At 35.5% G+C, this 26,251-nt stretch overlaps 1 protein-coding gene across 4 annotated transcripts in view; it reads left to right on the forward strand.

The window, feature by feature from the left end:
* GRID2 (glutamate ionotropic receptor delta type subunit 2) overlaps positions 1-26,251 on the forward strand; it is a 1,417,069-nt gene that overhangs the window by 1,258,205 nt on the left and 132,613 nt on the right. For all 4 annotated transcript variants that reach the window (XM_082391643.1, XM_082391645.1, XM_082391644.1 and 1 more), the window contains exon 14: positions 8,898-9,064. In XM_082391643.1, the coding sequence (XP_082247769.1) occupies positions 8,898-9,064 (167 nt within the window). The remainder of the gene's footprint in view (positions 1-8,897; positions 9,065-26,251) is intronic.

Consider the following 26,251-nt stretch of genomic DNA (forward strand, 5'->3'; position numbering starts at 1 on the left):
GGTGTAAGTGAGGTGTTAAAGTCCCCCACTATTGTTGTGTTACTGTTGATTTCCTCTTTTATAGCTGTTAGCAGTTGCCTTATGTACTGAGGTGCTCCTATGTTGTGTGCATATATGTTTATAATTGTTATATCTTCTTCTTGGATTGATCCCTTGATCATTATGTAGTGTCCTTCCTTGTCTCTTGTAACATTCTTTATTTTAAAGTCCATTTTGTCCAATATGAGTATTGCTACTCCAGCTTTCTTTTGATTTCCGTCTGCATGGAATATCTTTTTCCATCCCCTCACTTTCAGTCTGTATGTGTCACTAGGTCTGAAGTGGGTGTCGTGTAGACAGCATATATATGGGTCTTGTTTTTGTATCCATTCAGTGAGCCTGTGTCTTTTGGTTAGAGCATTTAATCCATTCACATTTAAGATAATTATCAAATTATCAATATGTATGTTCCTATTACCATTTTCTTCAGTGTTTTGGTTTGTTTTTGTAGGTCCTTTTCGTCTCTTGTGTTTCCAAGTTAGAGAAGTTCCTTTAGCATTTGTTGTAGAGCTGGTTTGATGGTGCTGAATTCTCTTAGCTTTTGCTTGTCTGAAAAGCTTTTGATTTCTCTGTCAAATCTGAATGAGATCCTTACTGGGTAGAGTAATCTTGGTTGTAGGTTCTTCCCTTTCATCACTTTAAATATTTCATGCCACCCCCTTCTGGCTTGTAGAGTTTCTGCTGAGAAATCAGCTGTTAACCTTATGGGAGTTCCCTTATACATTGTCATTTTTCCCTTCTTGCTTTTAATAATTTTTCTTTGTCTTTAATTTTTGTCAATTTGATTACTATGTGTCTCAGTATGTTTCTCCTTGGGGTTATCCTGCCTGGGACTCTCTGTGCTGCTGGACTTGAGTGGCTATTTCCTTGCCCATGTTAGGGAAGTTTTTGACTATAATCTCTTCAAATATTTTCTTGGGTCCTTTCTTTCTCTCTTCTCCTTTTGGGACCCCTATAATGCGAATGGTGGTGTGTTTATCGTTGTCACAGAGGTCTCTTAGACTGTCTTCATTTCTTTTCATTCTTTTTTCTTTATTCTCTTCCACGACAGTGAATTCCACCATTCTGTCTTCCAGGTCACTTATCCGTTCTTCTGCCTCAGTTATTCTGCTATTGATTCCTTCTAGTGTATTTTTCATTTCAGTTATTGTATTGTTCATCTCTGTTTCTTTGTTCATTAATTCTTCTAGGTCTTTGTTAGACATTTCTTGCATCATCTTGATCTTTGACTCCATTCTTTTTCTGAGGTCCTGGATCATCTTCACTATCATTATTCTGAATTCTTTTTCTTGATGGTTGCCTATCCCTACTTCGTTTAGTTGTTTTTCTGGGGTTTTATCTTGTTGTTTCATCTGGTACATAGTCCTCTGCCTTTTCATTTTGTCTATCTTTCTGTGAGTGTGGTTTTCATTCCACAGGCTGCAGGACTATAGTTCTTCTTTAATCATACTGTTTTAATGGTTCTCTTTTTTTAAAAGCTTTCATAATGCTTTGTAACATTAGAATTACTAGACACATGTATATAATGGCAATGATAATGTTACCATACATAAAGTTGTCTACAGTTCACAAAGCATTAACAACAATGTTAGAACACTTTTCTAATAGCAAAGCAACATGTCTCCAACTGGGGAGGTCCCCAGATGGTTGTAAAGAAGCTGCAAGGGGATCCAGGAGGCCAGAGTGGCTGTTTGAAACAGAAGAAAATAGCAAAAATCAAAGTAGGTTACTAGAGGAGGCTTCAAGGTCACGCCTATCTCTCTGTTACTGTAGGTGTAGACCCAGAAAGCTAAAATATCAGGTATGAAAGTTGGTGATGAAGGGTAGCAGAATATGCCACCCCAAAATATGCAACATTGATATATTATTTTGAGCTGCAGACACTTGAAAAACAGCAAATGCAGGGACAGGCTTTCTCTGAACTCCATTTATTTACCTAAAGATAAGTCCTCCAAAAGGAACTCAATTGTCATAAATTCTCTCCTCGGGAGTTTCATCAACCAGGGAATATTGACTCATCACAGAAGAGACTAGAAGTCAACACCACACCCAGACAAGCTTTTGTCACAAACTATCATACCACCCTTCTATTCTTCTAAAGGCCATTCATCTTTGCTAAATATCATTCACTCTCTCCTAAATGACCTATATCCCCCCTCCCATTCCCTATTTAGGTGGTATTTAATCCTGAATTCTAAATCACTTCTTTGAATTACTCAATTTTTCCTGGGCATCTCCCTTGTATATAGGAGGCACACATGTTGATAAACTTCTGTTTGTTCTTCTCTTCTTAATCTGTCTTTCAGTACAGAGGTCTCACTCAGCTAAGAACTCCTTCCCTACAGTGATTAGTGCAAAAGATCAGAGAGAGCAAGGACTGTGGGATGACTATGCAGATATGAGCAATCAATGTAGAGGAAACTTAACCAAGTATTTTACCCCTCCCACACAAACATTCCCAGAATATGTCAGTTTTTATAATTATATCAAGCCTCATGTTTAAAATTTTTCCTCATTATATTACTTATTTTTAATCAAAAACATTTTATTTAAAAATCGGTGTTCATATGATTGTCAACTTTCAAGATTGTTAAAATGCATATTCCCAGGCCTCAAACACCAAACATTCCAATGCAATAAGTTTGGGGTTGGGTCTGGAGTTTACATTTTTTACCACAAAAATCCCCTGGTAATTCTAATTCTAATAGCATCACATTTTGAGAAACACTGACCCATAGTACCTAACAGAGTGCCTAGGATACGGTAGACACTCCATGAATAGTTGCATTGAATGATTTCTTTTATCTGTTTCAAGATCCCATGGTTTGGTTGGGATTCACTCCCAACAAAGATAAATATCCACTGAGCACAGTAAACTGGTCTGAAGGTTTTAGACCATATTTCATGCAAAACTTTTTATCAAGTATCTGATATTGGCCTGATCTAAGCAAATATATTAAAAAGGCAGTATAGTTGTCCTTCAGTATTTGCAGGGGATTAGTTCCAGGACCCCCAAAATCCAGGGTTGCTCAAGTCCCTTATATAAAATGATATAGTATTTGCATATAACCTACACACATCCTCCCATGTACTTTAAGTCATCTCTAGATTACTTATCATACCTAATACAATATAAATGCGATGTAAATAGTTGCAAATACAATGTAAATGCTTTGTAAATAGTTGCAGGCATACAGCAAATTCAACCTCCAACTTAATCTGGGATAAATCTTTTAGGAACTTTCTGGAATTTTATTTTTTGAATATTTTCTGTCTGTAGTTAGGTGAATCCATGGATGCAAAACCCATGGATACAGAGGGCTGAGTTAAATGTATCAAATATTTTTTTTTTATATTTTCTTTCTCTACATTTATGTTTAGATATCGTATTCTTTTTCCAATATCAGAAAATACAGTCTTACATGTTCTCCCAGTTTTGTGGATTTTTAAAATTTGGGTTCTCTGTCCATTATAATTAATGTTTTACACTATAAGAATTTATTTTGTATATGGTGTGACATAGTGCTTTGATATTGACCTTTTAAAATAATCACTTACTATCTTTTTTAAATATTTATTTATTTTATCTTTTTTAAAATATTTCTTATTTGCCACACTGAGTTGGATTGCTGTCTTTGTAATACAGTCTATATATGACATTTGTATACTTTTATCAGTTCTGTAGGCTTTTATGTCTATTCTGCCGATTTTCTATTCTCAAAGAAGTTCTGTGCTATTTTATTTTTAAGCTTTATAGCATGTTTCACTATTTAGTATTCTAAGTCTCCAGTCATTTTTTATTTTCAAAATTTTTTGCTATTCTCATCTATTTTCTTCCAAGTAAATATGCGAAGATTTTAATAAGTCCTAAAACATTCTTTGGACATTTTGCTTAGACTGCATTAAGTATCAAATAACATGAGAAAAACTGACATTTCTTTTACAATTGTGCATCTATTCTTTTAGGAATATGTTACATCTTACCTAGAAATGAGTTCAAGTCTTCTTCAGTCAAGTGTTGAAGATTTCTGTATACAATCTTACTCATTTATGGTTAAATTTATTCCTAGATATTTGTATTTAGTGTAAATGGATATTTTTTGTCAAATTATATATTATCTCTTATTGATGTGTTAATAGAAAAGCAGTTGATTTTCATATATCTATTTATAACCAATCTATATGTTGAAATCTTTCTTTTTTTTTTTTTTTTAATTGGGGTATAGTTGCTTTACAATGTTGTGTTAGTTTCTGCTGTACAATGAAGTGAATCAGCTATATGTATACATATATCCCCTCCCTCTTGGATCTCCCTCCCACCCCCACCCATCCCATCCATCTAGGTCACCAGAGAGCACCGAGCTGAGCTCCCTGCACTATACAGCAGGTTCCCACTAGCTATCTGTTTTACACAGAGCAGTACACATACGTCAATCCCAATCTCCCAATTCATCCCACACCCCGCGCCCCCCACATGTCCATACGTCCGTTTCCTACATCTGCATCTCTATTCCTACCCTGAAAGTAGGTTCATCTGTACCATTTTTCTAGATTCCACACACATGTGTTAATATACGATATTTGTTTTTCTCTTTCTGACTTACTTCACTCTGTATGACAGACTCTAGGTCCAACCGCATCTCTACAAATGACCCAATTTTGTTCCTTTTCATGGCTGAGTAATATTACATTGTATATATGTACCACATCTCTATTTTCTATTATTTTTTCCATTGATACTTGTGGGCTTCAGAAGTATGTCATCAAATAATGATAATTTTGTCCTAATAGCTTGAAATCAGAATTTGTTTCCTGCTTTATTGCATAGGCTAAAATGATCACAATCATGTTAAGTTTGGGGGGTATAGTAGGCATCATTTTCTTGTCTTTGATGGTAATTCCATTAGAGTTTCAGTTTCCAAAAGATGTGCTGCTTGTTTGAGGTAGTTATTCTATTCTATACATCATTAAAGAAGAAACTTTTTATTTGTGCATTACTAGATAGGTAGGTAGATAGATAGATAGATAGATAGATAGATAGATAGATAGATAGATAGATAGGAGATAAGTAATGGTTTTCAATTTTGTCAAATATCTTTTTGGTGTCTGTTGAAAAATCATTTAAAAATTTTATAAAGCTTCATTTATAATATATATTATCCCAATAACTTTCCTAATACTGAAGCAGTGTTGATAGTTTTTGTTTAATAATGCTACATTTTTCTTCTACTATACCATGAAAATCAGTTTGCTGATATTTTGGGGAGAACAAGACTGAGATTTTTGGAGGTTTCTCATACTTTAGTATCAAGGTTAATTTAGCTCTTTCTTTGTGCTAGAGACATTTTTACTTCTACTTGAGAAAATTTGGTGATTTCTCTTTTTCCAGGAAATTATCAACATTATTGATATTTTAATTTTATTCCTATAGAATCATGCATACAATTATTTTTGAACATCTTTCTGAATATTTTATTTCATTTCCAGTTTCTAACTATCTGTATTTTTAACTTTATTGATGTACAACTGCCCAAAAAATTATATATATTTAAGGTACACAACTTGATGTTTTGATCTAAGTATACATTGTGAAATGATCACCACAATGAGGCTGATCAACATATCCATCATCTCACATAGTTACGGTTTCTTGTCATAAGGACACTTAAGATCTACCCTCTTAGCAAATTTCAGATATGTAATACCATGTATTGTTAACTCTACTCACCAGAATATATTCATCTTGCATAACTGAAATTTTGTATCCTTTGACCCCCATCTCCCCATTTCTCCCACCTCCCAGCCCCTGTCAACCACCATTCTACTCTGTGCTTCTGTGAGTCTGACTATTTTAGATTCCACATGTAAGTGGGTTCATGTAGTGTTTGTCTTTCTGTGTCTGGTTTATTTCACTTAGCATAATGTCCTCTGGGTTCATCCATGTTGTTGCAAATGGCAGAATTTCCTTCTTGTTGAAAGATGAATAATATTCCATTGTATATTCATTATTCTTTATCCATTTTCTTTACCCGTTCATCTGTTGATGAACATTTAAGTTGTTTCTGTATCTTGGCTATTATGAATAATGCTGCAATGACTCTGGGAGTGCATATATATCTTTGAGATCCTGATTTCATTTCTTTTGGATATATACCCGATCATATGGTAGTTCTGTTTTTATTTTTTTTGAGGAGCCTCCCTACTAGCTGTAACAATTTACACCCCAACAACAGGGTACAAGGATTCCCTTTTCTCCATCTCCTCTCTTAGACTTGTCATTTCATGTCTTTTTGATAATAGCCATTCTAACAAGTTTGAGATGATATCTCATTGTGGCTTTGATTTGCATTTCCCTGATGATTAGCAATATTGAGCACCTTTTCATGTATCTTTTGGCCTTTTGTATGTCTTCTTTTGAGAAATGTCCTTTTCCCATTTTTTAATCAAGTTATATGTTTTTGCTATGGAGTTGTAGGAGTTCCCTATATATTTTTTTTGACATTAACCTCTTATCAGATATATAGTTTGCAAATATTTTTTTACCATTCTATAGCCTGCCTTTTCACTCTGTTGATTATTTCATTTGCTGTGCAGAAGCTTTTTAGTTTGATAGCTCATTTGTCTGTTTTTGCTTTCATTTCCTATGTTTTTGATCATGTCATATCCAAAAATCATTATCCAGACAAATGTCAAGATGCTATTTCCCTGTGTTTTCTCCTAGGAATTTTACAGTTTCAGGTCCTATGCTTAAGTCTTTAATCCATTTTGAGTTGATTTTTGTATATGGTGTGAGATAGGAGTCCAAGTTCATTTTCTCTGTGTGGATATCCAGTTTTCCCAGCTTCATTTATTGAAGAGATTATCCTGTCCCTATTATGTATTCTTGGCATCCTTTCAGAAGATTAGTTGACCATAAATGTGTGGATCTGTTTCTGGGATCTCTATTTTGCTCCCTTGATCTATATGTTTGTTTTTATGCCAGTACCATAGTGTTTCAATTACTATAGCTTTGCAACATATTTTAAAATCAGGAGGCATGATGCCTCCAGCTTTGTCCTTCTTGCTCAAGATTGCTTTGGTAATCTTGGGTCTTTTGTGGTTACATATGAATTTTAGGATTGTTTTTTCTATTTCTGTAAAGAATGCCATTGGAATTTTGATAGGGATTTTATTGAATCTGTATATCACTTTGGGTAGTAAGGATATTTTAACAATATTTTTCCAATCCATGAACATAAGATGTTTTTCCATTTATCTGTGTCTTCTTTAATTCCCTTCATTACTGTAATTTTCACTGTACAAATCTTTCACCTCTTCGGTTTAGTTTCTTCTATTCTTTTTGTTGTTTTGTAAATGGGATTTTCTTAATTTCCTTTTCAGATAGTTCATTGTTTGTGTATAGAAATGCCACAATTTTTTGTATGTTTATTTTGTGTCCTGTAACTTGACTAAATTTGTTTATTAGTTTTAGTAGTTTGTTTGTATACTCTTTAGGATTTTCTACACATATGATCATGTCATCTGCAAATAGAGATAATTTCACTTCTTCCTTTCAAATGTGGATTTTTTTTCTTGTCTAATTACTCTGGCTAGAACTTCCAGTACTGTATTGAATAGAAGTGGTGAGAATGGACATCCTTACCTGTTACCTTTACATATCTGGAGTAGAGTCCACAGGGAAATAGGGCTGCTTCTAAGACTGCAGCCAGGACCACAGTTAGCCAACCAGCCACTGGGGTACAGGCCTACCTTCTGAAAGCATTCTTTGTCAGTTTTAGACTCCACCAGAGTTTTGCAGCCTGGGTCTCAAGGCTCACACAAAGGCACTTTTGTCTGTGGATGGCTGCCAAATAGTCATTTCTCTGGGGTTATGAAGGTGGGGGACCTCCTATTCACCCATTTTGTGGCATCATTCCCTCTACCTGTACTTATACATTTTTTCTTTTTCCCTAATCAGATTTACCAAGAAATTACTTTCCCCTCAAATAAATAAATAAGCAAATAAACAAACTGAATATTTGGTTTAATTATTAGTTCTGTTTATTTTATGAATTCATTAAGTTCTGTATATGTAATAATTTTCTAAATTAACTTTATTAATGTCAGTATTTATTTTTGATAAAATTTTGACTTAGGTTACTGAGGGAAAAAAAGATAATCACTAAACGATATTGTAAACAACCCAGAATAAAGTCATGTTCCCTACATGGTGATAGACAAGGTTGTATAATTATTTTTTTCCTTATCGCAATGCCCACCAAGTTTGGCTACAAGATTACCATAGGTCACACTTGGCAACAGATTAACTTAGAAGGACAAGAAGTATATCTTGCCAGCAGGCCAGTGTTAGTTATTTCTCTTCAGTGTGAGTTTTACTTGCAGAATTCATTTAGAATATAGATCACAGGCAAGAAGATGATACCCATATTGGGTGGGTGCAAAAGCCTATCTGGCTTAGAAGCCTAATAATCCAAAGGAGTCAATATCTCTTGTAACAACTCCAAAAGCACAATTTCCAGGGTCCGCAAAGACACAAGGCCAGCTATAAGAATTACGGCACTCAGAGAAACTCAATGACATGGTTTCCTTTCCTGCATTTACTCTTCCAGTTCAGATGACATTTACTACTCAGGCGTCATTTTACATTCCAACTTTATTACATTTCCAAGAGAACAGAGCTGTAAATTAACCAGAAGCCAAATTCTCATGCAGAATAGGTGTTTAGTTTGAAATACAGGTCCTATTAATTTTTTGCACAATTAAATATATACCAATGTAACATTTTTTATCCTGTCTATATGACTTAAAATTCCAACCTTAAATCCTATTTTCTTCTTTTGTTCTCCATATTTGCACAGGTAAAATTTGGAAATTATGCTTTTGTATGGGATGCAGCTGTATTGGAATACGTGGCTATCAATGACCCAGACTGCTCCTTTTACACCATTGGGAATACTGTTGCTGATCGAGGATATGGAATTGCATTGCAGCATGGCAGTCCTTACCGGGATGTTTTTTCACAAAGGTGAGATTTGTGTGTGGTCCAAATAAGAAGAGAGGAAATATAGAAAAAGGAAAATCCACTTGGTTACCCCATTTAGTTTACCACATTTTGTTTTCTTTGTTTGGAAAACCACAGTAAACAACAACAACAACAAAAGGGAATTATAAGTGGTTGTTCAATAAGACATTTCCTAAAGCATGTACTAAAGTATTATTTTTCTCATAAAAAGGGAAAAGTTACTGCTGCATATAACTGGTTATTCTCAAAAAACTGATATACAAAATAAAATAAAAACTTAATTGAGTTTAGCCTCTGAATTTTTAGGGACTAAAACTGTCATAGAGTTAACAAAATTCATTCATTTCTAAAAACACCAAAGCATAAAATAAACTTCAGGACCAAGTTAAAGTTTTAAAGCAAATACTGATAGGGATGTTTCCACATCAATTTTACAAAGGAAAAGAGTAAAAATTTTAGAGTCTGTCATTGGTGTCAAAGTATACGTGAAACTTTGTCATGGAAATTTAGGAGACAGTTTATTAAGGAATTATACTCATCCTCAAATCAGAATTTTCTATTATAAGTTGTTTAAGAAAGAAAATTTTAAATGTATATTTTATATTAATGATGTAGATGAAAGACTTGGGCCTGAAAGGAATTTACAAGATCACTGCATTTTATTATCTCTACTACCAAACCAGGTTGGACCTAAGAGAGAGAAATATCTTTCAGGTAGAAGTATGTTCTATTTGCCACTGATTTATTTGATTTATTACTAGATATTTTTGTACCTATTTTCTAAAAGCTAAAGCCAGATGAAAGAGAGCAGTACTGGGTAGTACTCTAGGTAGTACTAAGGCCCCAAATTTTAAACTATTTGAGTTGTAGTCCTCCAAATTTCAAGATAACAAAAAGCCAGGCATTTTGTGTTTAACAAAACAAGTCAGTAGTCCAAATTTATAACTCTTCTGTTAGCTAACTAAAAACTTAGGCCTCTCTCTTTATCAGCAAATGAAGATGTTAAATTAACTCTAGGGTCCTACATTAGTCACCTTTTCTGTGTAGCAAACAACCCAAATCAGTGACTTTAAAAACGTTATTTCTCAGGACTTCCCTGGTGGTCCAGTGGTTAAGACTTCGCCTTCCAATGCAGAGGGGGTGCAGGTTTGATCACTGGTCAGGTAGTTAAGATCCCACATGCCTCGCGGCCAAAATTCCAAAACATAAAACAGAAGCAATATTGTAACAAATTCAATAAAGACTTTAAAAACTGGTCCACATCAAAAAAAAAATCCTAAAAAAAAAAAAGTTATTTCTTATTGATGGAACGTAAGGGCTGTGATTTAGCTGAATTCTGCTGCGAGTTGCGGGTCAACTGCAGGTCTCTATGCAGCTTCTTATCCCAGGGACCACCACTGTTCTTCTACTTGTTAGAAGAGGCACACCATTGTTTTTATGAATTTAGAAGAGAGGATGGAAAGCATAATGGAATGAATGGCATGCCAGGGTTTTATGGTAAAAGACCAACAGAGAAGTTTAATGGATCCTTAACATGAACCAGGTCATCAGGAAAAGGACTGTTTATTCCTTAGTTGCAGTTAATTGGCTTTTTCTTCACTACAGATATTTTTTTGTTTCCAGACCTAATTTCTGGGGCTTTTATGCCAAAAAAATGAAGCCAATAAAATCAATACACAAACATAATAGCAATTAAAGAAATATTTAATCAATCACACCAAATGTTCTATTCCTTATTATCCATGTGGTGTTTTACCTTACAGAGATTTTAATTCTGAGTGAATATATTTCATTGAACTACTAAAACACAATATTAAGCAATGAGCATTATTTTTCCTTTGATTAGCATCATGGATGTTGACAATTTAAATTGTCCTTCTCTGTGGAGTTCCTTAATAATGACACCCTGCCTCCTAGTCCCCTGGACATCTGGAGAAAGAGAGAGGAAAGAAACATGATCTGGCCAGCCCCGTCTATACACACGTGCAGCGTTAATCTATCACCCAAACTCTCTCCCTGAACCCAGAAAATATCTGCATTCATTCCCTTTTGCTACAGCCATCAGGGAAAAAAGAACTCCTTTTTATTAACTAATTTTAAAGTTATAGAGACCATCACACTTAATCATTGTATTATATTTTAGAAATTATTATAAATAGCTTTACTACAACAACTTATCCTGGACCACTGGTTAGACTAGATCACTGATTGCTCATGTGATTATATTCAGTGAAATGACAGTATTCAGAGTGATTTTTAATAAGTAAATACTAATTATATCTCAAGTAACTATGTGCCTATACCACACGTATTAGATATCAAAGTACTTTAATATGTAATAAATATTATATAATGATATAGTAACTACATTTATTATCTGCTATCTGCCCAATATCTTGTATGCTTATACGTTTTAATGACTTCAGAACAATCATATGAAATGTTGTGTATTTGTTTATTACACACTTGCATATTAGTGCACAGTTATTAGTCTACAAGTACATACACTGAGTGGGTGGTCCTGAGCTTTGGCAAGCATCATGTCAGGCATCAGAGGCATAGGCTGTAGTGATACGCTCACTTGTACAATTGTATGCGAGTGGACATGCACAGGAGTGACTTTTAAGGACCAATAAGTGCTACAATGTATGACTGTAGATTTGGATAGAAGAATTTTGTCTCATTGGTCTCTACAAATACTAGATAATTTGGTAGCAGAAATTAAAGAATTTATATATCTCACCAGATATATGGGTCAGAGTACTAGTGTGATGGGTAATGTTTACAATGAATTCTCTGACACTATTTGTTCATCAAATGTTTTCTGTGGCCTTTTTCTCATAATAGTTCTTAGTATAATAAAATCATCAAAAGTTGTTACATTAAAGACATCTATGAATGGAAGAGAACTGAATTTTTCAGAGTGATATCATTATGCTGTTAATAAAATTAGTTCCAGTGTTGATCTTAGAACCTTAACTATTCATAAGGCTAAAAAGATAACAAAAAAATATTTATTGAGCATTTAGTACAAGCTCACCTCTGTTCTCAAATCTTAGTGGGTGTCAAGGAGTAACTAACTCATGAGTTTAATTTTATGCTTCATCAATAAAAGAGTCCCTTTTTGCCTATTGGCTGCTAACCCTAAACTTTGGGAATAGAACCACCTAGTGACACAAAAACAAGGACATATTTCAAACTTCATGGAGAATGATTTTTTGAATTCATGGAGAGTGGAAAAGATGCATAAACAATATTTCAACCTAATCACAGTATTTCAGAATTTTTAGAAATGGAATGAACAGTAGTTCCATTTTTTACCAGGGGTATAACTAGTCCAAAGGGGTAAATAACTTGCTCAGAATCACAAAAAAACAATAAAACTGGAAATTTTTGAAATTTTCTACTTCTATGATTTTTGGTGTTCATGTACCTTGTCTTCCCTTATCTTTCTTTTAAAAGCTTATAAAAATAATATAAAACATACTGTATAATGCTTACTGTGTACCAGACCCTGAGTTCTTACATGAGGTAGGTACTATTATTATCCTCATTTTATAGACACAGAAACTGAGACAGATGAGGTAAAGTAATTTGTCCAAGTTCACCAAGCTATTGAGTATTAGAAGTGAGATTCAAATCCAGACATGCTGGCTCCCAAAATTGACGTACACTTTTAACACACTGTGTTTTATTTATTGTCTTTCTGTGATCCAGTATCTTTTTATTGAGCACAGATTAGATTTCCAGGACAGGTTTTCCTTATCACATACTCTGATCTGTCAGAGTAACAAACTGTGTTTTAAATAAACACTTAGAGATTGCCTCTCTTATCTCTTTCTCTTCCTCTCTCTCTTAGGGGCACAGAATAGAATTAATCATAACCCTTGATTTATGATGTTTTCATTATTTGTCTATAATTGGCAATTTTTATTTGTTTAGTTTTGGACTACTTGGATATAGTCTTTTTCCAGTGCCTACCTCATGCCTGCATAGAGTAAGCATTGAATAAATATTTGATGAATGAATAAAAGATCTACCTAACTTTGTGCTCAAAGATGATCCTATTTACTTATAATCAAATACGTTGAGTACTTATCCTTTGTGCTTACTTGATATTAAAAAGTCTTCTATCTTCTCTTATCATAATAATTTTCTGTTTATCTTGGTTTCTCTAATTTTTCATACAATGATTAGTAAAACTGACAAGAAAGAGAAAACAAACATCACATGTCCACCTCTCTTTCCACTCACAGCTGTAAGAATTTTTATACTTTCATTCCCAAAAGGAAGGTAGGAAATATTTATTTAACTTAAAATCATAGAGCCCTAATCCTTTTATTCCCAACTTTCTAAGCACTTTGTTCCCTTTTCAGGAAGAGAAAAAAGCAGCTCCACTGATTGCCTATAGCAGCTCCAAAATAAGTCACCAACTGGCTTATAGCTCTGCACTTGGTTGACTGGAAGGATATAACCAGAAGTCAAACAAACAAATTAATTGTTTTCTCTTTAGACATACAAAATATATACAGTCCCTCCACTCTGAGAGCAGGAGTGACATTATCGAGATACATATGTCAACATTAAGTAATATGAACTTATACATTAAACTGCATGGTATAGACAATGCTGAAAAAATTAGAGAAAAGGAAATCATTGCTGAGTAGGATAGAAAAGATTTTATTAGACTTGAGCTGGAAGACTTGAAGGGAAAATAGAATTTGGATATGGGGACAGGTACAGGTAAGAAAAACATGAAACTCAGAAAAGCATGAAATAACAAGTGAAAACAGTCATTGTGTATTGAAAGGACAATGAGAAAGAACAATTTGGCTGGAGAGAATGTTGGCAGGTGAATACAGGTAGAGAAGCGAAAATTAAATGTGATACACCAGAATATTGATAGTTGCTGTCTAATAAGCATATACTATGCTAAACACTTGATGTGTTTCATATAATGCTCACCACAACTCTGTGAATTGGGCATTTATTAATTACATTTATAAATTTGAGGAAATTGAGACTCCGAGTTCAGTATCTTACAAAGTCACACATTAATGACAAGTAGAGCTAGGACTCAAACACAGCTTAGAGCTCGTGTCCTCACCAGCTTTGTGGGGCTCTGAAGAGGAGAATATCTAGACAAAGGAGTATTTGAAGAGTCCCAGGTGTTGGGTTAGACGAAGACAGAGTTTAACTGAGGAAGGCCATTTACAAGGCGGTTGTAGTATTCCAGCTGTTAAGCAGTGAGAATATTCTCAATGAGAAGGAGAAAAGATTAGAAAAAAAGGTACAGTTTGAAGAGCGATAGACAGGACTTGGTGGAAATCAGAGGAGTACATATAATCCAGGAATCTGAAAGGGAAAGGAGGTGCAGATCCAAGTGGCCATAAACAGCCCACTCTTTTCTTCCCCTTCCAACTCTTATTTTTCCTTCTTGTTCATCTATTACAAGTTTTGTATAAGCTCTATTTCACCTCCAAGTAAAACCAACTGGAAAATTATTTCTAGAAAAGTAATGGGTATTTTAAAACAACAACGTGATAATCCACTACTTAGTAGATACTTTGATATGTCAAACAATCTTCTGGCTTACAGATTTTTGTTCTACAGTTGCTCAAATCATGTTTATATATCCCTAGTAGTATTGTTCTTCTCTCTCACACACCAGATATTATTTTTTTAATTATATATACAGTTGACCCTTGAACAACATGGGTGTGAACTGCTCAGGCCCACTCATACATGGATTTTTTTTTAATAGTAAATACTATAGTACTACATGATTCACTGTTGGTTGAATCCAGGGATGCAGAATGGCAGACATGGAGGAACCTCAGATAAGGAGGAACCTAGGACACCCCTATAACATAAGTTACATGCAAATTTGCTACTCTGAGGAAGGTCAGCGCTGCTAACCCCACATTGTTCAAGGGTCAACTGTATATACCAACACTTACACACACGCACGCGCGCACACACACACAGAGCGCTAAAACCAACTGATTTCATCACATTCACATTCTCTCTGCTAGATCAAGAAAAATAGATAGTTTAGATGCAGATGTTTATGTAAAGTAAGAAAATATGTTTGAGGAGCTGCAAAACCAGAGGGAACATTGAAGGTTCACTTTCAAAGGGAGATAGTAGAAGAAAATAATAATATATGTTTATACATATATTTTTATTTAAGATAATAATATACATTTTAACATTTAAATGAAGGAAGTCATTTTCTTTTCTCATGTAATATGCATATATTAAACAAGGAATAGCCTCTGGAAACCACTGAAAGGAATGTACTATTCATATTTCAAAGCAATCCCCCTTTAAAACATTTGTTTTAAATTTAGAATGCTGAATTTAGGGAACTTCAATGAAAGAGAAAAAGTGAGGTAGCTTTTTTGTCATTTTTTTCTGTTTCCTGAATCCTGATGGAGCTATTTTTATGACTAACATCCTGTGGGCTTTACCAATCACTCTGACTGCTGCTTCCAGTGGAGAACCAAAATGATTTACATTTATTGCAGTATTTGGTCTAAATAAATGGAGGTATAAGTACAGTTGATGATATTTCCAGTATGTGAATATTTCAAAAATATTTATCATATATGCTACTATATGATTTGAGATTAGTTTTATTAATCTTGCAAAGAAGTAGAGAAATTTTAAGAAAATGACAAGACTTCACTAAGCATATAGCATTCTCACTGCTGAACACAAACTCAACCATCAGGCAGTGCAATCCCATGGAGTAGATTCTGAAGTGTTGGCGTGATTCTGTTTCCCTTGTACTTACATCATATAGCATTTGGGGAGCACTTCATCCAAGGTACAAGAGAGTACTGTTTATAAACAAGAATCTTTATTAGACTTTTTTGAGAAAAGTACTGAGGTACAGAGAAGATAGATGACCAGTGCAAGACACAAAGCAGTATTTCAGCTGAATAATGAGTCTGCGACATTGGACCAAGCTCCTTTGCAAGAAGCAAGTTGGATTAGCCTTTTTTAAAAATAAGATTTGTGCTGTTTCTAGATCTGAGTAAGTATCATTTCATTCAAAAGGCAGTTGTTTTCAAAAAGCATAGTTATTATAGTGATATAAATTAGGTGAGACTAAAGGCTGAGTTTTTAACACAACATTGCAGAACTTAAAACGATAAATGTGTATTGCACTTCAAAGCACACAGTCATGCACACACGTGGATGCACACACACTCACGCACACACACACACACACACCCCCTCCAGGGTCAATTATAAGCCTCCCTCAAAAACACTCTTATTCCATTATACTTACATCACATTTTTTCTATTCAAACGACCCATTTTACTCACCAGACTCAGCCCCAAGACATTTTTTACTGTTTTAAAAATTCAATCTCCTTTTAAAGGGAAAATTTGATATCATTGAGGATAATCAAAATGTGCTACTTTTTTATAGACCCTTAAAATACTGTAAGCGTAGTAAAAACATGGGAATAAGCACATGGGCTCCCATGATAACTATGTTGATAGAAGAAACAACCTTAAAACATGAGACATGAATGCGACTTTGGCATGCATGTAGATGAACTCCCTAATTTGGCATATGTGAAACCGAGAAGGGAATTTGGGTGACTTGCCCAGAGTCTAACCCTTGGTCAGAACATGCCCTGGGGTGACAAGTCCAGGCTGCCGGGCCAGTGTGCCATCCTACCCTGTTCTGCCAGTTCCCTTTGTTAAAAAGTTTTAGCTCTAAAATTTACTAGTAAAATAAATGTTTTAAGAAGCACATTTATATCTTACATAAAGGAGCCAGGGATATTACTTAGTAAGTACATTTAACAACTAGTACATCTGTTTTTAAATTATCATTACTTTATAGACATGCATAAAAAGTAGCACAAGTGACGGATAGAGCGCTATGGATTATTTTATCCTTAACTTAAAGAGAAACTATATTATAGCCTAAGATAATAGTTAACATTCATTAAAGGCTTACTATGAGCCAACCAGGTGCTACATAAGTGCCCTAACTATATTAAGTCATTTAATCCTCCCAATAACCATAAGAGGTAAATACCATGATTAACTTCCTTTTACAGATGAGGAAACTGAGTCACAGAAAAGCTGAGCAGTTTTCCAAGGACATAAAGCTAATAAGTTGCAGAGCCGGGTTTGAACTCATGCTGTCAAACACCGTAATGCCGTAGTTCCCACTCCCACTGCCCTAAACACACACATCCCTGTGTGCACCAGGGTAACAAGCATCCAAAGTGTCTTCATGCCTGCTCCTGGAGCTGCTTTCTCTCACATTAAGTTACTGAATGGCATTTTAGTTCACCTGAAATTCAGGTAACTTTCAGAATCTTAAACAGCATGCCAACAGTAAGAGTCTCCCATTATGATGAGGGGGCAGATCCATTTGAAACTGAAGCCGCCTTGCATCAGCTGATCAGAAGTAAACAGTACAAGTACTGAAACTTGAAAGCTGTGGGAGGATACTGTAATTATTTTCCCTCCCTTTTATCTTCTTTTGCTACAAATAGCTTAAGACTATACTTGGCCAAAACTGTAATTCTTCCTTCATGGAGGTTTTCATTCATCATGGCTTTTTAATGGGACGAATCCATAATTGCCTTTTATCTATCTCATTTCATAGTTCTTTAAGCAGCTTGAAAAAACTAACTTCATAATTGGCCAGATTGACTAATCACATGTTGAATGCTTACTAATATGAAACAGAGCCTACAGTCATGCCTCGGTATCCACAAGGGATTTGTTCCAGGACCCCCGTGGATACCAGAATCCTTGGATGCTCAAGTCCCTTGTGTAAAACGGCATAATATTTTCAAATAACCTACACACATCCTCCCGTATACTTTCTTTTTTTCTTTTTTTCTGCATATTTTAAATCATCTCAGGATTACTTATAATACCTAATACAATGTAGATGCTATGTAAATAGTTGTAAATACAATGTAAATGCTATGTAAAGAGTTGCTGGCATACAACTAATTCAAGTTTTGATTTTGGGAACTTCCTGAAATTTTTTTCCAAATATTTTTAATCTTTGGTTGGTTGAATCCGTGGGTGTAGAATACAGAAGGCTGGCTGTACTATTTCTGGAACTAAATTATGGCTAAGATAAAAATATAAGATTTCCATATGGAATAATATTTATGAGTCTATATAGTCCAGAATAATATCTAACAGAGGCAACAATGATTTTTGTTTTAATGAGTATAGTTCCTTGCTTTAACTTCAAACAGAAATATACCTCAAAACGTGCATTCACCTTTTTTCTTGATAATCCATTCTGTACCTGTCACTTTATGAAGCTATTTATGTTTGAAATAATGTTAGTAACTTTTTTTGGGGGGGGGGGGTTATTTACTCCATAGCAGTATATATAGATATGTCTCATTTCTTTTTTTTTTTAAATTAATTAATTAATTAATTTATTTATTTTTGGCTGTGTTGGGTCTTCGTTTCTGTGCGAGGGCTTTCTCTAGTTGCGGCAAGCGGGGGCCAGTCTTCATCGCGGTGCGCGGGCCTCTCACTGTCGCGGCCTCTCTTGTTGCGGAGCACAGGCTCCAGACGCGCAGGCTCAGTAGCTGTGGCTCACGGGCCCTGTTGCTCCGCGGCATGTGGGATCTTCCCAGACCAGGGCTCGAACCCGTGTCCCCTGCATTGGCAGGCAGATTCTCAACCACTGTTTCACCAGGGAAGCCCCAGCAACTATTTTAAATGATTGAAATTCAACATGTTTTTATTTCACATATTGCTGGTCTCAGAAAATGTATATAAGAATTGTGCCTTGATGTTCCATGGTAAGACAGGGAGATATGATGGGAGGAGCCAGCACCCTGAAACAAAGTGTGGTGGGATTTCTGTTCCGATAAGGTTTTCAGTCTTTTTCCGAAATAATGTTTTCTATAGTAATATTTTTATTCTGATGATTTTAGTCAACTTTTTGTTTCTTTTCTATTAATTAACCAAGATCTATGTAGCACTCCCTATAAAAGTCAGCATGACCCTTCTAGGCAGTCTCTCATATTCTTTGAGCTAATCAACACCAATTTTACTAATATGAATCTCTTCTGTGTTTTTTTAGCAACTGCAGAAATTTGCCAAACAGATTACCTCCCAGCCAAAATTTATTCAGTAGAGCAACGCTGAGTACGTCATTAAGGCTGATGAGATAGAACAGAGCAGAACCCAGGGGCTCTGAATATCAGGGCAAGCTGTGTGGATCATGATATGGAGAGTCATTGAAGAACTCGGTATAAAGACTAACCAGAATCAGAAGTATGCTTTCTGATTAGTCTAGAAAGAATGTACGCAATGAAATAAAAAAGGAATTAACTAGAAAGGAGGATGCCAGTAGGAAGCCATTACTATATCTATAATATAAGCTCCAAGAAGGCAGGGGCTTTTGTCTGCTTTATTCAGCGATTTATTCCAAGCATCTAGAAGAAAGCCTACCACATAGCAGATGTTTGATAAATATTAGTTGAATGAATGGGTGAATGAATCACTAAGGAAAAGTAAAAGACACGAACTAAAGACAATAGAAATGGAAGGAAACAGAGAGGTATTGTAAGGGTAATGTTGGCCATTGGCTAGACACAGAGATGAAGGAAAGGGAAACCAAACATGAATTTGAAATCCTTAGCCTTGCCCCAGGTTGGAGATGGGGAAGTTATTCTCAGAAAAGAAGCCAGAAGCAAAAACTGGTTTGAGAGTGAAAGTGCTCATTTTGATCTAGACATGTTGAGTTGGAGACACTGGGCAATGATGCATCCATACAGGGAAATGCAGAGACTGTGACAGACAAATGTCAATGCGGGGTGAGAACTTGAGGGAGAGGCTGGAAGGATAGATATAGATTTGGACAAACTCTCCATTAAGATAATGAAAGCCAGAGACATAGCCCATGGAAAGGACATAGAGATAAAGAAAAAGAGGTTGAGGCCAAAACTTGCTTTCAAATGTCCCTTTTTTGCTTTTTTCTCCCTTCCATTCCACAGTCACTATCCTAATTGAATCTCAGCACACTGCATCACGATTATCCCTTTCTCTCCAAACCTACTCAAATCTTATGTATTCTGTGGTTTCCAACTCCTGACCCATCCTCAGCATAAGTCTTCCTAGCAAATTCAGCTCTAATCAAACGCTTCATTGTGTTTCTATATTTTATCTTCCCTGTACCACATATGTCACTTTTTTGTTAATTAATCATTTCTTGTGTTCATACTTTTTCAAATATGTTCTAAGCTCTTAGCTTGCAAAAAAATTGCAAAACTTATCTTATGCCTTTTTAAAATTTTTCCATAATAAATAGTTACGTAGTACATATTCAACAGGTTCTTAAGTAATGTTTCAGGGGGAAAAGATAGTCCTACTCTCACTTGCAATTACTAACACAAGCAACTTACTAGAGAATAAGATTCATGTTTATTCATTCAACCAACAAATATTTGTTGAGCAGCTACTTAGTGCTTGATACTATTTTGTTTTTCTAGAGATAAAATAGTGAAAAAGATTAACAGGTTTTGCTTTCCTGGAGCTTACATTATTCTGGAGAGTTGAAGGAGGAAACATAAGAGAACAAATAAGTGGGATAATTTCTTATTGGAAAACATGCAATAAAGAAAATATAACTGAGACAGATAATAAAGATGGATCAGTATGGGTCACAGAAAACCTTTCTAGGGAGGCAATGTTTAATTATGTTCTTGAATGTAAAGTGTGTAGGAAGAGTATTCTGTGCATAGGTAACAACAAATATAAAAGCTCTGAAGTTAGAACCAGCTTGGAATGTTTAAACAATGACAAGGGGTCCAGGGTGGCTCAGAGTGAACAAACAAGAGAATAGTATGAAAGGAGACTGAAGAGTTAGTTGAGCCCAATTGTATTATAGAACCTTGAAAAAACATAGTAAAGACTACAAATGTTTTCCAAATAAGAAAGGCAAGCCATTGGAATTTTTAAAAGAGGAGTATTTATTACCCCTAGTTGTTAAAATAAAGAAAAAAATATGGTGGGAGGGAGGCCAGTAGAGGCAGTGAGCAAAAGTGAATGTAGGAAGATAAGTTAGGACTAGTGAAGATAGTCCAGGAGACAGATGATGGTGGTCGGTCTAGGGTAGTATAACTGAGATGGGGAGGAGTGACAGGTTCCAGCCTTTCATAGCTATAAGACTCATAGGACTGGCAAATGGTATGAATGTGATGGGGGAGGCAAAGAGAGGAATCAGTATAACTTTTTCTTCTGAACAAATAAGTGGTACCATTAACTGACTTGGTCAAGCATGAACCAAAAGTAAGTTAAAAACCAGAAGAATTAAGACTTTGGCCTTGGGTTTGGTAAGCTTGATGATATTAGACTGGAACTTAGGTTTTTGTGAAATTTAGGAAAGAAGACAAAATAATAAGAATTCCAGTTTGACAGGTAGAAGGTACTAGTTATGAAAGACATACACTGGTTGAATTACATTTGGGTTTGATGATTTCAGAGATTACTTCAGTAGTAATTAGAAAAAGATGCTTAAATGATTTGTGATATCCACTGAAATGGGTGGGAAAAGAATAGAAGCAGAAAAAGATAGTCACCTTTTATAAAGATACTAAAATCTAGTAATAAAAATAACAAATGATTTACTTATATAAACTCCAAGTTATAGTTTCTTAAGGAAAGAAATTTATCTCACATAGCAAGACGTCTAGCAGTAGATGTCTTCAAACGTGGTTGATTCGGAGGTTCAACAAGGGCAGTGTTTTCAAGGACCAAGGCTCTTTCCACCTCTCCACTCTCCATCCTTGGTGGAGTGAGATAAGACCGTCCTCAGGCTGACCTGCCTTGTGATGAAGGAGGCTTACAACAGCAATAGGGACAATGTGCTTCCCTGTTTCCATTCAGAAGAAGAGAATGAGCAATCTCTCCTCTCAAGCATGAAAATAAATCTGTCCCTTCTGCTTAATTAGTTCATCTTAGGTCATATTTTTACCCCTGGAGTGAGCAGATCCCCTTGAGAACATATACTCATAGCTCAGACTGTCTATCTAATGGGGTGGAAGGGATGCTGGAGAGTCAACTCTAATGTCCCTTACAGCAAATCTGAAGGAAGAATTAACAGATACTGGAGAATATAAGGAACAAAAGAGAAAGAATCAATACCCATAATAATACTATCATTTATTGCACATCTATTTTGCGCTGGTCATTCTTCTAAAACTTTCCTATAGACTGACTCGTTTAATCTTCACAACACCCCAAGAGATAGGTGCTATTATCATCCCATTGTATATAGTCAAGGAAACTGACATGTAGAAACATTAAGTAAACTGCTCACATTATCATTAATAAATGGCTGAACTGGGATTTGAACCCTGGCTCTGGAGGTCATGCCCTTAAACAGAAAGAGATGTGATACCATAGACTCAACTGGAAAACTGTAAATAGGAACATGGGAAGGGGAGCCCCATGGAAAGGAAGAGTAGGCTATTCATTTTACACATGTTGAATTTGTAGTGACATCAAGAGTTCTACCTGAAAACTGTTGAAAGTATGAAAGGAGATTGGATAAACTGGAAAAGAGAGATGTAAATTTAGGATTTATCAATACAAAGGAACAAGGGGGAAAAAAATCAAAACCAAATATGTACAGCCAAAAGAGATCCAAGCCCCGAGGGTTGATATTGATTGTTGATTTCCTTCCACTTCAACAACCAAGAGCTCTTCTTAAACAGCCAACGTCACTTTTTGTAACCGCTATACTGATCATATTACACAATTTTTTTTTTACAATATAAAAACTGTATATATTTAAAGTATACAGTTTAGGTTTTGACATATACACCTATGGAACCATCACCACAGTTAAGATTATGCAGAAAAATTTTTTTAAAGTAGCACTAGGAAAGAAGTGACTGGAAAAGTGCCTAGTGAGTAATGACGGCAAATGACGCCGTCTCTATAACCTCAGAATCTACACCAGTCCTGAAACAGAGTTGGTGCTTGGTAACTGTTTCTTAAATGAATACAGGAACTGCTGCTCTAGACTGCCTGCACTATGTTCATGGTTTTCTCTAACGGCGGTTCTCAAACTTTAGCAAGCACCCGGATCCCCTGGTGGGCCTGATAAAACACAGATTTCTGGGCCCCAGCCCCGGAGTTCCTGACTCAGGAGGTGTGCGTAATTTACATTTCTCACAAGTTCCAGTGGAAGCTTTGCTGCTGTTCCGTAGAGACCTCACTGGGAGCCCTGCTGCTCTAATACACGGGCTCTGACAGCCTTGTTGTTTACTATTCTCCTTCTCTCCCTTGCATCTTTTGTCCTGCCTTCTTTACTCTCTTCCCCCTTTTTCAATTGTTGATCTTCATATTCAATCATGTACAAATCACTTACAATCTATATTATCTCATTTGATTCTTGTAAAACCTCACTGAGGGAAGGATTATTGTACCTATTTTATAGATGAAGAAACTAGGGTTTAGAGAGCACAAAGGAAAAATACTTTGGTGTTGAATCTATAAACCTAAATTATATAGTAGGCTAACCAGTTAAAGTTATAACATCTTTTTGCACTTCTTCCTCACTTCCACTTGTTGATTTCCTTCCACTTCAACAACCAAGAGCTCTTCTTAAACAGCCGTCACTTTTTGTAACTGCTATATTGATCATATCACACAATTTTTTTTTACAATATAAAAACTGTATATATTTAAAGTATACAGTTTAGGTTTGACATATACACCTATGGAACCATCACCACAATTAAGACAATGAAGAAAATTTTTTTAAAGTAGCATAAACATACTGCAAAAAGAGCACTTGTTTACAATATGAGAGCTGGAATAAGACAAGAGAGCAGATCTTTGTTGAACCTCAGCTGGGAATACATAGCACACAATTTTTTAAATCCTTTTGTGGTTGTTCCTTTTGTCTCACTGGAATCTTTGTTATTAATCAGCTGGTTTCAATATAACTTGATCCAGTGTTCTGAACAGTGCTTTGCCTATAGAGGCTTAACAAAATAATATTAACTGGTGTATTGGATAGAAGTCTTCCAGATTTTCACCTAAGCCTACCTCCGAATTGGGCATTATCTTTATCCCAATAAAATATTGCAATATCTTATTTCTTTTCTTTTGTTAGCAAAATAACTTCTTGAAAGTAGAAACTTTGCCTCTTATAGTCACTAAATTTTATCCAGTTTTCAAGGAGGGTGAAGAAAAATTTACTAATAAAATAGATTTTTTTTTTTTGCTTATAGAAGGAAAACAGCAAGTTCCCTACTATATCTTCAAGGCTATATTCCTAGTGTTTTCCCTCTGCATGACATAAAGTCCACAGGTCCCTTGTTAACCTAAAATCACATATCCATAGACTCTTGAAACTAAAAGAGTCATAATTTGTCATCTGTTTCACAACCATCTTTATCCAGGTCATGAGGAAACAAAATCCCTGAGATGAGAGATTAATGCGCCATAGTCATATAGTTATAACATGGCAGAGTTTGAGTTACAGAAAATTCCAGATTTCCCTGCTATCAGTCTTGTGTACTTTCTTCTGCCCCTAAAATCCTCATCTAGTTCCAAAACTTTGAGATGTCTGAAGGCAAAGTAGATATGTAAGCTTTGCATCAGGCACTATGAAGACAAAAAGGAAACAGAAACGATAACAAGGATCCCATAAGGTTCTTCTTGTCTAACTTCTCCCCACCTCTCCCAACTCATCCTGTACCTCTTTCTTCCCCACTTCCTGTATCCCAAGCTACAGGCCTGTTCCTGGTGCCTGCTTCTGCCTCAGGGCCTTCATTCCTGCACTCACCTCTTCTTTAACTCCTACTCTACTTCCCGCCTCAGTTTAAATGGCCTGCTCGTAGGTGAAATTCAGTCTCTTGTCAACTTCCAGTGCCTTTCCACAGACAGATACCAGCTCTGAACAGATGTTCACTGGCCCATTGTAAAGTGAAAAAAAAAAGGGGGGGTGGACAATGTAGTCAAATCTTAACTCAATGAATTCAGTTTAAAGAGTTGTCTTTTGTTCTGGGATTATATCCATCTTATATTTGGAGAACTAAATATCCTATCATTTCGGAAATGAGCACAGATCTCTTTTAATGTCCTCACTTAAAATAAAAATTGAGCAACCTTGGTCAAATCCCCTAAATATTTTTTTTTTCTGAAATTTAAAAGTCAGAATTGCATATCCCTTACTCAGAATGACTGTGGAGGAGCAAAGGTGGGGAAGAGGGACAAAAAAAACCGTAATAAATATGTAAGCAACTTGTTGTACACAACCTCCAGTCTTATTTCCTTTTTAAAGCAACTCAGTGCTTTAAGAACTCAGAAGTGTTTCACAGTACTGTGTGAAACACAGGCATTTCTAAGCTGATGCCGCTGACTGCTTTCACATTCCTTACATTTAAAAAAAAAATTCCTTTAGGATGTTTTATGCAGAATTCTGTGTCCTACTTTAAATCTAAGAACTTTTTGTACACAACAGAGAGGCTCCACAGTGAAACACCTGGTCAATAGCAGTTGTGAATTCTTAAGCTTTCCTTCCTTCTGTATTTTTACACTTTGGAAATCCATGCAACTGCTGTTAGGCAGAACATGGAATGGGGGACCTTGCATTAACTCAATAGTCCCAATTGTATGCCTATTTCGATACAGTCACACCACAGGGCCAATATGAAAAATAAGTTTAAAATGCAATAAAAATTTTAAGGAATTCCCTGGCGGTTCAGTGGTTAGGACACAGCGCTTTCACTGCCAGGGCCTGGGTTGGATCCCTGGTCGGGAACTAAGATCCTGCAAGCCATGCGGTGTGGCCAAAAAAATAAAATAAAATACAATAAAAATTTTAAAGTTAACCTAAAAGGAAAATTCATGCTGAAATCAGTGGAATCAGCCATATATGGTATACCTAATATGTTTCAAGTTAATGTAAATTAATTTGAAAAGAGAAGAAAAAAACACAAACTAGCAATGCTTCATCCCATTCAGCGAGTGTTTATTAACCACCTGCTGTGTGCCAGACACTATGGTAAGCAGTGGATCTATAGCTGTGAACTACACACAGTCCCAGCCTCCAAGCTGCTTACTCTCTAGAAGGAAAGGTAAAAAAGTAAAAGGAATATTTTCTGTTCAGTGTGATTTGTGTTCTGGGCACACAGGCAATAAATATAGAATTCT

This window comes from Balaenoptera borealis (assembly GCF_965194805.1).
Source record: "Balaenoptera borealis genome assembly, chromosome: 4".
Taxonomy (NCBI): Eukaryota; Metazoa; Chordata; class Mammalia; order Artiodactyla; family Balaenopteridae; genus Balaenoptera; species Balaenoptera borealis.